Raw genomic sequence first — 15,900 nt, forward strand, 5'->3', positions numbered from 1 at the left:
CGGATTCAGTCTGTTTAAATTGCCCGTCCTGTATTACAGTATGAAGGTTACATGCACCCCGACTACTACCCCAAACTGTTTTGCCAGTGTTTTTATGGTTTCAGTGTGGAGCAACAATGTACCGCAAATTTTAGATTAACACAGCCGGACCAGTTCCGAATTTCATCCAAGCCACAGTCCTGTTTATATGACAGACAAAACATATTTCCTTCTAATGGTCAACTCAAGTCAACTGCAGTGGCGGCTCAGGATAAGCTCCCAGAGGCTGTGTAGTTGATGCATTTTCCTGTACTTATTACTCAAAGACCACACACAAAGGACACCTTCGACGGCTGAGTACACAGTTGCATGTTTTGCATTCTTCCAAATTCCTTTCTCAAACACATCCACAAAGCAGCTCTCCGTCATATAATAACAATTTCTCTCACTTTCTCAATTCCATTCTTTTGGACAAGGAGTCTTGCTGGCCCATTTAATCAGGATCAGCTAGTTGCCAGGTGAACACAATTAACCTCCTGGTTTGACAGATAACAGCTTGCCCTGGATTCCTTGGATTACCATTGAATGTTACTCTGTGAGAACATTGGAGTGAATTCTAATTGAATGAATTAAGTGAAAATCATCTAGAAACGTTGATGATCTGGCAATGAGTGGAAAATGAAACACAGTAACAATACACCCATAGTAACAACAATCACTTCACCAGCTTCAGGTAATTTATGCAAAGGAGAGCATACATATTTATACATTTTATACATATCATTTTCCAACAAGTAGACACATTATACTTTGTGCTAAGTTATCTAACAGCCGAGTAAAGACTATGAACATACAGATTGAAGAGCTTTCGACAAGTACCATTGACAAGGAGAAGAGAAGCCTTACATAAAGCGGTTGGCATGCAAAGCTTTGAGCCCTCTCCAGTCCCGTAAATACTCCAGGCATTAAAAGCCAAACGGCCACTTTTGAACCACAAGCACCACAGACCAGTACATTCAGTGTGTCCAGTCACATCCGACTGGCTTTTAGAATCGTGTTACTCTCACACAGCAGTCGGATGCTGTCCGCCATTGCGACCATTCAGAGTCAGCCTCCTTGAGGAGCGTGTCCTGAACGAGCCCTCGGGTTGGAAGGACTCGGGCTTGTCCTCACAACGGAAGACCATGAGGAAGCCGTTCCTGTAGTTCTTATTCATCCACCCGTAGAGGAGAGGGTTGGTAAAAGTTGAACCCATGGCTATGATGTGGAACACAGTGTAAATCAGCTTGTACTCCTTAAACATGAGCAGCAGATCCAGATCAGTTGCCAGCTGGAACACATGGAACGGCAGCCAGCAGATGGCAAACACCACCACCACCAGGGCCAGCATCTTGGTGGTCTTTTTGCGGCGGTTGATGCTGTCGCTGCGGCTGGACGGGCTGATGTGATTCTTCAATTTGACCCATATGCAAATATAAGCGTAACTGATGATGGCCAGAGGGAGGACGAACTGTAAGAGCAGCATCGAGACGCTGTAGATGACTGCGCCCCTGCTGGTCCCGTCGGGCCACATCTCAGAGCAGACGGCGACGCGCAGGTTGATGGAAGGGATCTCTTCGTGGCGGTACTCTCTGAAGATGGCCAGGGGGGCTGCCAGGGCGGCAGACATCGTCCAGGTGAGGGCCATGATGAGGAAGCTGGAGTGCCAAGTGAGGCGCCGGCCGAGGTGGAAAACGATGCAGCGGTAGCGCTCCAGGGCGATGACGGTCATGGTCGTGATGGACACGTGCACACTGAGGGCCTGGGCAAAGGGCACCATGTGGCACAACGCGGCTCCGAACTTCCAGTCGTCTAGCAGAGTGTAAACCAGAGTGAAGGGCAGGCAGAGGGTGTCTACCAGGAGGTCGGCCAGGGCCAGGTTCGCTATGAAGAAGTTGGTCACCGTTCGCATTTTTCTGTAGCGAATAATCATGTAGACCACAAGGGTGTTGCCCAGCAGACCCAGCAGGATGATCAAGGAATACGCCGTGATCAGGATGATCTGGACTCCGAAGTGCTTGGTGATGTCCGTGTGGAAACCAGGCTGGTGCGAGCCCGTGCTGTCGTTGAGTTGAAACCAGGCCGCCCCTTCGCTCGAGGTGTTGTATGTGTCTGGTGGGCTCATTTTATCGGTAGATGACGTATTGCAGATCTGTTACGCCTGAGGAAAGAAAACGAGAATTGTTTCTGACACACAGCCCGGCAGAATAATATTCCCAACCAGATATAAAAATAAAGCAATAAAGATAGTCCTTGTGCAAAGGCTTTAAGTGTTCGTTTATCTATTTCAACTCTCTCCGATTTCTGCACTCTTCGTCAGTGCCAACACAGTATGCCAGTCACATGTCCTCACCAGGAGGGTGTGCCATGTGCCCACTTGCTTCCCACTGCTTTAACTTGAAAGCCAGAGAGCTGCCACCTTAGGCTCGATGGTGGCGGAACGCTATTTAATAGCTCCGAACACCTCCTGGCCCACTATCTCGCTCCCATTATGCCATAATGCAATAATAAGTCTCTTATTTATCCCCAGGGTATCCAACCTCAGCCGAGAGAGAACGGGGCAACGGCGTTGACAAAATCCAACCTCCAATGAAAATCTGACTAAACAGATGAGATACAGACGCGCTTCATTATTCTGTCCACGCCTGAAAAGGGCAGGTACCATTGTAAATATCACACTCTTGTTGAATCTATTTTAAATGGAAAGGTTATTGTTATTCTCTGAAACCATGCAACCAAATTATTAGAACACCTGCCCGACAGAGTTTTGAGGAGATCGGTGATCTGAAAAGCAAAGAAAAAGGAAACACGCGCCCCAGTAACGGTCGGTGAGCAACAGAAATCAGACATCCTCAAACACGCTCATTGCAAACACTCACAAAAAATAGACAATGTTTTACCCAGTGCAAACCCACGTTTCCCGGCTGGCCCGGTATTAAGAATTTGTTTGGTTACAAGATGCTGTTTTATCCAACACCTGTGTCATTATAAAGACTAAAGGAACATGATGAGGGAAGCAATGCAATCAGCAGGAGTCAGGCAGTACAAAGCCACATCATTAGGCCCGCCGACTGCTCGCATACCGAGTCGGCATCGCATGAAAGGCTTATTTAATATGCCTAATTTGTAAAAAAAATATAGAGAGTCTGTGCTCTTTCACATAGAGGCACATGATGTTCTGGGTCATCCCATAATCAAGATGTTTGTGCGTCGATTTTTATAATGGTAACAAAAGGGGAGACTTTGGTAGCTGTTGAGCGGTGGTCAAAATCAGCTTTTCACATCAACATCCAATTTGGAAAGTTCTCTTCATAAATGACTAAAACAAACTGGAAACCATTTAGTGCGAGGTTTTCTCTTTGGTGACAAGGCACTCTTTGTTTCCTCTGCTGATGCTGTAGCCTCTATCGGATACTAAAGTTGTCTTTCTTCATTTCTCAATTGAATATTTTATTGTGGAAAATATGTATATACAGTATATATCGTTGGTTAACTTTATCGTCAAATCTATCTAAATCCTGCATAGATCACATTGTCTTCACTGTAATTAACTTTAAGCAGCAAGTAAGCAAACGTGTGTGTGTGTGTGTGTGTGTGTGTGTGTGTGTGTGTGTGTGTGTGTGTGTGTGTGTGTGTGTGTGTGTGTGTGTGTGTGTGTGTGTGCGTGTGCGTGTGCTTGTTGGTGATCTCTAAAACGGGTGTACATTCAAATCATCCATCACGTCTCTGGCTTCCTTAAGATTTAATAGACACCATAACATATAGAGGTGCTTAATGAATATATACATTGTGAGCCATGCAATGATTTGCAGAATAACTCAAATGGTTGGTATGACATGTGTTTCAGTGCCAATTAACTAAAAAGGCATCAACTTGTATCCTTTGTCAAAGCACACGGGCGCACTCCAGGGGCGACACATCATTTGTCACAGCACCCTTTCTGATCCGACAATGGTAATCCAGGATGATTCATTCTGTATTACCTGCTTGAGCAAAAAAAAAAACCTCAAAACTAAACAATTGTATCTACTAGTATGACCTCTACGCACTGACATTATATTCTAATGAGGATTACAATTCCGCATCACACACGCATTAATACTTCAGTCGTGCGTAATTTATTGCCACTTGGTTTTACTGAATAGCACGCATTGAAACATCCCCAAGTGAGCTCTCAAGGCTTATTCAACCTTCTGGACAGGTGCACATCGTTTGCCTGCCACGCGACTCGTAAGTACGTAATTGGGACACTTTTCAGATGCAACTCTCGAATCCAAATTACGCACATACAGACCAACAATTTCAGCAACTAGAGGTTACGCTGCACAGAATAACGGATCATTTATTATCTTTCTCCTCCGGGAGATACAAGGTTGTCAGTAAATTACCCTTGCGATGTTCAATTCAATTCCAAAATAAACGGCACCCACACATGAACGGACTCACCTTTTCCCCACTACATCTCCTTTTCCAAATGGGTCTTCACTGGAAAGCGGCGTGCAACAAAGCTGTGAAATATCGAGGCTCCTCCCAAACCGAAGCGCCTCGTGCGCATCGTGTGTGTTGCGCTCCTGATGCAGCTCTACAGGATCTACATCTGTGCCAGGGACCGTCAGCGGAGATCTGTGGCTTGTGGATCACTTTTTTTTATTTGTAATGGGCCATCTTTGGTATGTTCTGTGCAGTAAACATGGATGACGTTTGATTAACTGTAAGAGAATGTCATTAAAAGTGCAAAACCCACGTTTTAATTTAGCCCTTCACTTTATTGTGTATAAGCAGACATTCCATTCTACAGCCTCCTATTTCTTCATTTCATCCGCGTTAATAGAACTTTGAATGAACTTTGGAACAATTTAGGATTGTAAAGCAAATCTTTATATATTGCTTGCAATTATCATATGAGCATGCAATAAAACTAAACTCTTGTGTTGTTGTGCAACAAACCATTCCTAATTACACAATACAAACACAGTTAGACATAGTTAAATCCCAGACGTAGATCTCACAAGATGATATATGAGTGCTTAGTTTATTGAAGTGTACTTTGGTGGGGAATTTCACTCATTTTGTGTTCATCTCCTGGGGTTCAAATGAATGCCTGAAGTTATTCTTTCTCATATAAAATAGCCTGAGGTTTGTGAAAATATAGTGGCCATTACATTTGTCCAGGCTGACTTTGATATTTTGAACAGACATTTCCAAGGAAAAGTTGAAACCTAAAGCAATACGCTTTTACAGTAAAATATATTTGATTTGTAGACTTGAAAAATCATCCAGCAGTAAGGCATTTATCATTTTATATGAATCATTTGCAGCCATCATGACTCTGTTTGTCAGACCTAATGCTTGATTTTAAAATGAGATTTAGTGCGTATTTCAGTGTCAACAGATCATTAGGGAGCTGAAACCTGGCGTCAACTGAAATTACAAAGGAGCTCTTTGGATACACACACTTTCTTTCTTCAATTTTGGTAAGAGAACGGGATGTCTCCCTTTAATTATCTCTCAACGAGTTGAGAGTTACCTTTCACCATCCACTAAAATTTATATTTTACTAGATTACATAATAATTATTGAAACGATTGGCTCAGCAAGAACAAAAAATGGTCTTATTGATTGGGGCAGGCTGCCTTCCCCGTCTAAAAGTATTCCTTCAATTATGGAAGCAGACCTCCATTTTCAACAGGTCAGTCGGTTCTTTGTTCAGCCTGACTTTGAATGCCCTACAGGTAATGGATTTATGTCTTTGCCACAAACTTTCCGAAACCTCCAACTGGTACTCAAAATAGCGAGGCGGTTTTACCATGTAGAACATTATTGTGAAGGTCAAAGCAGTAGTACTGGTCTTTGTATCTGCATTACCTGTCCTCGTATTAATCACGTATACTTGATTAAACTGTAGAGCTCCCTTGATTCCCATGATCCACTGGACCACTGTTCCCCTTCAGGCCCTCTAAGGACACTGTTGCCACCGAGCTGATGACGTTGGAATGGGCGTCGCTGTACCGACGTTTCTCTCCATGTGCCTTTTCATTTTCTTTATTCCTCGTGCTTGCACTTCTTCATTGTTCTTGTTTGCATAAGTGAATGCGGCTTTTTAGCGTCGCACAGCCACATGTTGATGTTCTTTCTGTTTCTCTCTCTCTCTCTCTCTCCGTGTTCGGTTGTCTGACATCATGTGCAGGTTGGGCAGACCAAGCAACGACAGAGAAATTGACAAATCCCATTCAAACCATCTCCTCCTTTCCTTTGCTCTTAGTGTTCTTACGCAGGTGGAGACTGTAGACCTAATGCAGATAACAGTGTTTCCTTCTTCAGTGATGCAGACAATTGATTTACAAGGATGGACTGTGGAGTCCGCAAACATGGGGTCACAATTTGTGACCGCAGTTATACCTCCCGGTGGACTTTTGCTCCATAAGACGACGCCAATGTGTCAAAGAAGGCAAACCTGATCCTGCATGATCTATATATCTACAAACATGATCTATATATAAGGCACTATGGACCGCAGGTGTCCATTAAACCTACCATGAGGCTATGTCCCCTATGATGTTTCTGGAATATGTATATAGGTTTTAAAAATTGAACTGAAAGTCACGGTTCCTTAGTCTGTGCCGCTATGATTTTGGACACTGTTTTAGTGTATATAAAATATGTCTCTTGTGATTCCGACAACTTTATGAGATGGCAAACTCCTTACAAGTGTCCCTCAAATCACTGAATAAAAGGATTTAGTATTTAGTATTTCTCCAACAAAAATTCTGATAATGGAGGATGTAACTGCTTTCGGCAAAGCAGGCCAGCAAGACATTGTAGCTTTTGTTTAATCTCAAATATACTATATAACTCTCTCTGGTAGTTAAGTGGAGAAGACAAAAGTGTAACTGCATTTGTTCCATAGACCATTATAAGAAAAATCTGTTTATACCCTGCTATCTGATGATAAACGAATGGACCAATCGCAGGTGAGTTTGCGGGTGGCGCATGCGCAGGACGCGTGTACTTTTTGTCCCAGCTGGTTCGAGAAAAACAGAGAGCAAATGGAGGAACTTTGAAGTATCCGTGCACTCATTTCTCCGAGCTACAGACGACGTAAGTTCACGAAAGTGTCACCTAAAGCTCTTTCGACAGTCGCCGTGTGAAACTCTTTTCCCCCGTTTGTTTGGTTTAGCGTCGTTCGAGAGGCGGTTTACTGGCTGCTACACGTAGCTAAACATTAGCAAGTTCCACAGGCAGCTTGTTCTTCCAATGCATGACGTCATCACAAGAGGCTTCACACAGTCTCCTGGCGCACCGCGCCGTTCTTCTCCCGGGAGCCCTGATTAAAACATGCACTTGGAAGTGCCTGTGGTTTCATCGTGAAGTTAAAGCATGGTTCTTAACATCAAGAGAAGAGTCATTTAGAGAGGGGCACAGCTCTCTCTCTCGTGGATCCAGAATCAAACGATCCTGATCAACACAAAACTGTTGTTTGTAGTGTCTTTGATCATTGTTGTTGGTTTCATTTTCTTTTCAGCTGATTTTTACAAAAGAACGTTCTTTCTCTGCCAGGCTTTTGCTTTCACTTCATCGTGGGCAGGCTTTCTGGAGAGGAAGGCATCCTCGCCATGGCTTCTGCTGCTGCTCCACCCGCCAAAGGCACGCTGAGAGAGGACCTGACATGTGCCATCTGCTGCGACCTGTTCAGGGAGCCGGTCATGTTGGCCTGTATGCACCACTTCTGCAGATCCTGCATCTCCAGGTACTGGAGAGGAACTCAGGGCCCTGTGACCTGCCCGCAGTGCCGCAAGGAGTTCAGCTCAAAGCACTTTCAGACCAACTACCTGGTGACCGCCATGGTGGAGAAGGTCCGGGCCACCACCTCGGACACTTACATCAAGAACCTAGAGGTGAGTTCAGACCTCTGCTGTCTGTGGGTTAATCAGTGTTTGGTAACCATACAGTCATAAGCCTGTACCAACCTATTGATCGAAAAGGAGCATTCTGTTATGTAAGCTGAAAACATTTGTTGTGTATCTTTCAGCCCACATTCGTGTTCATTTGACCATAGTTCCGCCTTCAGCTTCAATTGCTTGGGCAAAGGTCACTCCCTACTCCCTTTTTATATAACTTTGTGTGTGACATGTTATGTGGCTGAATTAGAGCAGAGCAAATGGTGTACGAGCCAAGAAGGATCAACTCAACCAAACCAAATTCCCCTAAAATGTTTTATTCATGATCCTTGTCATTGTTTTTAATGCTGTGCCAAAAATGTGGTTATTCAACTTTATCGTTGTTTCTTATGAGCAATATTAATATTTCGTAATATTTGCTATCTTGCCTAGAGAATTGAATTTAAAACAGGTGAAAAGTAACTACGTTGTCTTAAAGTCTGTACTTAAAATACACATTGCTGTACAGAAACAACTGAGAGAAACTATGGAGAGTCATCGGCTGAAGAAGGAGGACTTCATCAACGGTATTCGCAGAGACAAAGACCAGATGGATACCATAAAGGTACAGTCGTCTTGGGAACTCCACGAGCTGCAGCACTTAACTGATAAGAATGCACGCGAAGCTACCTAATGGCTGTTTTCAGTGTGTCATAGGGTATAGGGTAGGGTATTAGTGGTGTGGTGCAGATGGTGGTACGGGACAGTTTGTGCTTTGATATGTAAAGCCAGGCAATGGCCACTGGCTTCATTGCGTCTCAACTATGCATAATCGATCCTTTAATGACACATTACAGCTTTTTTTTTTTTCTCCAGCAGAAAGGCAGTGTGCATCAAAACCCCTTTTCAATGAAGCGTTGAATAGCTGAAGCCACGGGACACCCGCGAAACAAACACGCACAGAGGCGACAGGGAGAACACATCTTATTTGTATAAGACTGATGGAAGATATGAGCTTGAGGGTCGTTTTGCATGCTGTGCCGTGATGACGAACAGCCAATCCCTCCTGGCTTTCACAATCTGTACTTAGTTTTGACGTACATTTTTTGCGGAAGCTTCTTTAGAGATTTATTGGCTACAAGCGTCTTCGCGACAAATGTACGAGGCTGAATTAGATCCTCCACCTGTGACAGGGTTTTTTTTTTTTTTCTCGTCTCAGAGAGTCGGAGCAGATCTGGAGGCTCACGTCAAAGGGGAGTTCAGAGCTCTCCACCAGATCCTGCTTGATGAGGAGACCTGCTCGCTGGAGCAGCTAAGGAGAGCGCAGGAGGAGGAGCTGGAGAAGGTCCAGCGCCACCTGGAGGCCACGGAGCTGGCGGTGAGGGAGCTGGAGGACGGTATAAAAGCGCTAGAGGAGGCTAGCGCTGCCACTAACAACATCGTACTAGCTGAGGTGAGTGTGTGTGTGTGTGTGTGTGTGTGTGTGTGTGTGTAAAATGTGTCGATGCCTCAAATTAGTGTGACAAGTGTCATGCATTTTAACTTTTTTGAATTTTGCTTCCATTTGAGTTTTCCATCCCGTTTTTTAATGTTTTTTTTCTTCTTCTGCTTCCTTCCCTCCAGCTCCCACAACTGCGGTAAGTGTTGTGGCTGACTGCTTGCTCGTGGCATTTTTCTGTACCCATCATGATTTCCACCTCAATTTAGTGTCACCTGTGCTCAGGATGAAAGATCCTCGGTTTTCTTCCCCCAACAGGCCGTGTGTGCGGGAAAATGTCGCCCCAGCGTTTGACGCAAACGCTCTCAGGAACAAATACATGGCTCCGTTACAGTACATCACGTGGAGAAAGATGTTCAAGTCGTTGAATCCAGGTAATTTCCCTCATGATTTTTCTTTTTTATTAGGAATACAAAATAATCTGCCTCCAGCGATGCAAGTAAATAAAGGCAAGGCATTTCGAGGCAATTCAAAGGGCTTCACTTAAAACCATCAAAAACATCCCATTACAACTGGTAAGGAGAGACTGCTATTATTTAAAGTGTTACCCCCCTCGCCCTCATGCGTGAGCTGAATAGTTTGCCCGACGACTACACCCCCCCCCCCCCCCCCAACCATTGTTCCCCCGGGATATATTTTAATTTGACACGCTGTTGAGTTTTATTACAATTGAATGAATTGTTCTGCCCCAAAGGTCCTTCCCCGCTAACGTTCGACGTGGACACCGCACACCCGAACATTCACGTCTCCAGGGACAAAACGGCGGCCGTCGAATGTGACGTCAAGGCGCCGCACGCGGACAGCAACAAGCGCTTCCTGCAGTGCGTCAACATCCTGGCCGCCCAGGGCTTCCAGTCAGGCCGACACTACTGGGAGGTGGAGGTGGGGTCCAAACCCAAGTGGGACCTGGGCGTGGCGTCCGAGGCCGTGGACAGGCGGACGCGGGTCAAGCTGAGCCCCGAAAGCGGCTACTGGACGCTGCGGCTGCGTGGCGGCGGCGAGTACTCGGCCGGCACGCAGCCCTGGACGCGGCTGCGCCTGGGCTCCTGCCCCCACAGGATCGGCGTGTTCTTGGACTGCGAGGAGAGGAGGGTGTCCTTCTACAACGCCGATGACATGAGCCTGCTCTACTCATTCGCCAGCGGGCCGCGGGGCAAGGCGTTCCCCTTCTTCAGCCCGTGCATCAGTGACGGCAGTCAGAGAGCTCCGCCCATCAAACTGCTCCACCACCCGCCTGTCGCGCTGTGTGGCTGACGGAGCGGCGGAGTGCGCCTTCAGAAGGGCTTTTGCAAGAGCTGCTGTCATCACTCAGCGGTTAATTTGGGAGGGTTGTGGTTCTGTAAAACAAGTTTAAAATTTCATTCAGATAGTTATCTTGCGTTGACGATCGAATGTGGCCAGATGCATCTATTTTCTATCCGAAATTAACCCTAAAAGACAAACTGGATTATTGCAACAACAAAAAAAGCATTTCCACCGTCTAATCTGAGGGGGCTTGTTTGATTTAGAGCAGCAGAAACATGAAAATAACAAAATGCTATAATGAACCATTTGAAACTGAATTAAGATGCATCATTTGATTTCTTCCCTTAAGCTTGCTCGTAAACAGGTCTAATGATCACCATCGATTTGCATCAGTAAGAAGCATTTGTTCACACTCCGTTGTGAGATTTAACATTTTATCAAATGGTTAAATGTTTTATGTATGAAAGTAAGGCGTTTATCTTTTTTATGATTTAAGTTTTAACACTTTAATGTAACTTTCCAACAACTTGTTAGCTGCTCGGATTACTTTTTGCAGTTCCTGTTGAAATATCTTTATTTGTACATTATATAATGCATGTGCCTGAATTTGAACATTGGATACAATGTACTTTGCTTTGTATTGCTCAATGACATAGCATAAATATATTTCCGTGCAGTGTCCTGTCATTGCTGTCTATTTACGTTTTTGCGATTGCATGTTTGATCATTTCCTGATAAAAGACCCAAACAATATCTGCAAAAGCTGCTGATGCATAAAATAAATCAATCCCTTTGTCTTCCTTAAATAAACATTGTCCCTGCAGCTGCGACACTGCATTCTTCCACGACCTCACTTGAAATAATCAAGGATGCTATTAAGCATCATCAAAGCCGAACGCACAACTCTGAATGCGTGAGCCGCCACTCGCGCTCAAACCGCAGCAGCAGCACCAAGGGGGGGGGAGGGGCCCGGGGGGCGCTCGGTTATCTTCACAAACACACAAGAGCACCGACGTCCTGTTTCCTCCAGCCAGGTGAAAGGTCGTATAAACAGGGTGACAGTGGGGATGCCTCTGGGCTGCACGACGGGCCTCTGGGGGGTTGGTGGTGGGGGGGGGGGGGGGTGTTGTGGGTTAGTCGGAAAGCAGGATGCTGCTGCCTCCTCCGCAGGTTGGAAAAGTGGGACAATGAGCTGGTATCCAGGGTGTGGGGGGGGGGGGGGGGGGCCCATGCTCTTCCTGCTCAGCGGATACACGCAGAGGGTGCGGTTGTGATTCACTTACAGCCCTGCACACTCACTTTAACCCATAGATGCAGCCTAAAGTCGACTCAATCTCAAGTGACGAGAGCTGCTGCTTTATGTCAAATGTGAGTAGATTATGAGAAGGGCGTTTATGTTCATGGCTGTTATTGGACCCCCATGAACTCTCTGGAGAGCGTTGGTTTCACTTGGTTGAAAGGTGCACTAAACGTTTCAATGTTTTACAGTGACGGTAGGCATACCTCATTTTTGTTTGGGTTAGAAGCTATTTATCATCGATATTTTTACGATAACAAATGGGAAGATGATAATGTGTTGTATCCCACAGCTGTACAGTTCCCCTCAGCTCTAAAGAGGAGATTAGTGCTTTTTAGGGCTCCGGTTCACCACTCTCCATCCATTTTATTTCCAACAGCGGGGAGTTCTATTCAACGAAAAACCTCTGAAAGAAATGCGTCACCCACTAAACCGTTTGAAAATCAATCACTAACAAAGAGTATATCGGGGGGGGGCGTTTAGCAGCTAAACCATATCAAAATGTCATTTCACAAACCCTCACACGGCTTGTAGTTTTATCCAGTGCTTATTTGGAGGGATTTAAATGAAGTTGTTGCAGACATTAAACAATGCCTCGAAATTCTGCATTTGCAACAGAAAAATGATGTGTTATCTTGAAAATTCAAGATAACACAGGATCATTTCATTGATATTCAAAGAGGTGATTTTGCGGGTAAAGCATCCCTCTACTACAGCGACTGCACTTTACCTGGCCAGCCCCAAAAAGCAGACAAGGCAACTGGCACGTTGACCCTTTTACCTGCGGAAGAGCCAGATGTTTTCATCAGGATTTGGTTGAAAGCAAAGGAGAACCAACAGGAAACGTAATGGACTTACACCACTCCTCATGAATGCTAATGTCTCTTTGTATCTGCCAGCTGTTTGCAAACACATTTGCTGAATCGGCTTCACAGGGCGGTGATGTATTAGCGTCGTCTTGTTCTGCTGCCCTCAAGTGGCCAACACACATTCACCGAGCAGCTTCAAAATAGATTTGTAAATGGAATTTTAATTCAACTTATATACCATTGGTTCAAAACTGACCCAATGAACTCAGATTCATTTGTAAATAATGTCCATGCCAACATTGCCCCTCCTCCCGGTGATCATGACTTACACTGGATGTCAAATGTTGGCTTCCTCGATCAAAACAAAGCCGAACAGTACCGCGGCAGCTACTTCACAGTGGCTTGGCAGAGGACGGCTCCGTGCACGGGGGCCCCCCGGGCCCCCCCCCCCCCCCCCCGAGACAGACAGACAGACAGAGAGAGAGCGCGTCCACATCCTTCCTAGGATAGTAGCCGTGGGCCCGTAATGTGTTTCCTGACCTGAGGACGGGCCCGGATGGAGTGCTTGGCATTTCAAGGACGGGTCCTTGAGTTGTCTCTCGCAGGAGCCGGCAGGAATCGGGGGGGAACTGAGAGCCTCTCGTTTGACACAGCAGGAGCTGACTGCGCTGTCCTGCGCGAGGGGCTATTGTTTGTTATCACTGTTGACTGAATGACTCGCCTGGATGCCTATGTGGGCAGTTTATTGTTGCGTCGCCCCCCCCCCCCCCTCAGGCCTTTCCACGTGTCTCTCACATGATCTGTTTTACATTCATAATGACATTTGGTGACTCCCTGGGACGTGGTTTGTGTTGGGCTACCAGCACAATTTAGGGTGTTTACGTTCCCCTGAAGCCGACGGCGCTGCGAGGCTGAAACCAGGAGAACATTTTAATTACAACCATTCCATCACAACATTGGGTTCTAGGGGGTCAGAGAGGTGGATTTCCGCGAGGGATCGTGAAGGGGGGGGGGGGGGGGGGGTGGAGACGCATGCCCTCACAATAAAACGCAGTGATCTTTTGACTCGCTGTTATTCAACGCACTGCTGACATTTTATTCCTCCGTGGCTATGAAATCATCTGGAACAACAGCACAATCATATCAGGCATGTGATTGACAGCTGCTGTTTGCTGTGCAACAGCTCTGAAAGGACAGGTAGGAAGCCATCAGACTCCAACAGGAGATTGAAAAAAAAAACCCACTAGATTTTACAGCAGGGCCGATGGATTATTCTGGCTCGCTTGCACACGCTTCTGTAGGCACATGCCAGCTTGGACTGGACCTGAAAGCTTTGGTCATATCACATGGTTGATAAAGGAAATGCACAGCTGCATCCACAACTCTTATCTCGGTGTGTTCTCAACCCTAACCCTCTCGCACCACGTTTGACTTCATCTCAGGGTGTGCAGGATACACGGGTTTTCAATTTCTCAAATCTCTCTCGTAACATAAAACAGGGCTGATGGAAGCTCACTTTGGGCACGTTTGTGCTCTTAGTCGGTGCTTTTCATTCACACTCGCTGAGGAGGAGTGATGTGTTGGGGTGTTGGGGGGGTTAACGCGCTCTGGACAAGGCTGGAAGGACTCTACTCTGTTTAGTTTCATTGGAAGCATCTTTGGATGTGACCCTTTGGAAGAATCATTACAGACTCCTGATAGTGAGCTTCTCCCTCGGCTCAGCAGGCCATTTGCAAGATCACTTTTCTACCTAAGATTAATGGCTGACCTTTGCCTCATCAGATAGAATTGCCTTGAGGTTATGGTGTCAGAAGAGTTGGATGCTAAAATGATTATTTTGTGGATTAAAGACAGTTGACCAGAGGAAAACGTGTCATGGAAAACCCTTAATATTCCTCCCACTGTGGTATTTTGTGTACTCCCTCGATGAGCCGGCTGTGCTGCGTTGGAGGCTTTATGAGAACATCTGATGGTATTAGGATAAACCGCTGAGCTTTTGATTGAATGTCTGGGGGTGTTTAAATGGCTTGAAAAATCCAGAGAGGGAAAATCAGTTCTTCACTTAAAAATGTATTGAAACGAACCAGCTCCTTGGCAGTTTTTTGTGGTGTTCTGATAGAACTGTTTTACTTTTGTAAAACAGCAAATCACTTTGCAGGTACAAGTCTGCAGTACAATCAGCTTTAATTCAATCTGAATCCAAACATCCATAGTATTCATTGTGCGGTGAAACGATCGTTTGTTCACGTTTTACTGTTTGATATGTTTATAAGTTTGATATCCTCTTACAACCACTTTCAACTTTTAATGAGCTCTGAAAACAGATCTTTGCGGTGATGGCTCTTGCATCTATTTCACGGGGGATTGAAAAGTAACAACAGCTCGCAGACAAACGCAACAGAGCAGAAAGAACAATACTTGCGGCTTGGACGCAACAGAAAGGCGCAGAACAATGGAAATACCAACTTCACGTTCGACTCGTGCGCCGATTGACATTAATGAATGGTGTGCTGCAGGAAGGGGGAGCTTGTCATGGATGTTAGAGACGCCCGTAAACACGCACACGCACACACATGCACACGCACGCACGCACACCCCCCCCCCCCCCCCCCACCCCCTCAATGTCAGCGTGTTTCACGAACCGGTTGGTCGGCTGTGCGTGCGCTCCGGTCACGAGCAAAGGAAGGGGAAATGGTTGTAAACAGCACGCAGTGCGCTGTCCATCCTTTTGACCAAACGGGAAAGAAAACAGGTTTTCTCCTTTTTGACCCTCATCCCTCAGCATTTCGGCTCCGTCCTCCCTCGGCGGCAGAGTGTTGGCTGCAGTCAAGGCATTGATTAGCCGAAGTTCACCTGAGTTCCCCCCCCCCCCCACCAACCCACCAACCCACCAACCCACGGACATTCATTCAAACCGCATCTCCACCGCCTCCAGCTGCAGTCAATTGAATCACTTGTATTCATTTGTCTTTTATTATAAGAAAGCAGCGCTCAAGCTTCTGCGCTCCTGGACCGGAGATCTGGAGATGAAGACAGACTTTACGCTTTTCTGTCGGACTTTGACTGGAATAGCATATGCCGCAGGTGAGAAGACCTCTACAGTGAGTCTCAAAGTTTCCAAGCGCAGAAGTTTTATTTTTCGTTTTTCATTATTGG

At 45.8% G+C, this 15,900-nt stretch overlaps 3 protein-coding genes across 3 annotated transcripts in view; 2 read left to right on the forward strand and 1 right to left on the reverse strand.

Annotated features, from left to right (window-relative positions):
* Positions 1–114: 114 nt before the first annotated feature.
* On the reverse strand, positions 115–4,614 carry npy7r (neuropeptide Y receptor Y7). Its single transcript, XM_037462297.2, has 2 exons — positions 4,465–4,614; positions 115–2,179 (listed from the first exon to the last, which is right to left on the reverse strand). The coding sequence occupies exon 2, from the start codon at positions 2,141–2,143 to the stop codon at positions 1,043–1,045; it is 1,101 nt and encodes a 366-aa protein (XP_037318194.1). The 5' UTR covers positions 2,144–2,179; positions 4,465–4,614; the 3' UTR covers positions 115–1,042.
* Positions 4,615–6,987: 2,373 nt separating this feature from the next.
* trim105 (tripartite motif containing 105) lies at positions 6,988–11,461 on the forward strand. The gene is made up of 7 exons (XM_037462288.2): positions 6,988–7,116; positions 7,576–7,913; positions 8,425–8,520; positions 9,115–9,348; positions 9,519–9,532; positions 9,652–9,767; positions 10,088–11,461. The coding sequence occupies exons 2-7, from the start codon at positions 7,632–7,634 to the stop codon at positions 10,645–10,647; spliced, it is 1,302 nt and encodes a 433-aa protein (XP_037318185.2). The 5' UTR covers positions 6,988–7,116; positions 7,576–7,631; the 3' UTR covers positions 10,648–11,461.
* Positions 11,462–15,638: 4,177 nt separating this feature from the next.
* The window catches only part of flt4 (fms related receptor tyrosine kinase 4), a 30,602-nt gene continuing 30,340 nt past the window's right edge, over positions 15,639–15,900 (forward strand). The window contains exon 1 of the mRNA XM_037462278.2: positions 15,639–15,828. Coding sequence (XP_037318175.2) covers positions 15,771–15,828 — 58 coding nt within the window. The 5' untranslated portion in view covers positions 15,639–15,770. The remainder of the gene's footprint in view (positions 15,829–15,900) is intronic.

The sequence above is a fragment of the Pungitius pungitius genome, chromosome 2 (genome assembly GCF_949316345.1).
Source record: "Pungitius pungitius chromosome 2, fPunPun2.1, whole genome shotgun sequence".
Taxonomy (NCBI): Eukaryota; Metazoa; Chordata; class Actinopteri; order Perciformes; family Gasterosteidae; genus Pungitius; species Pungitius pungitius.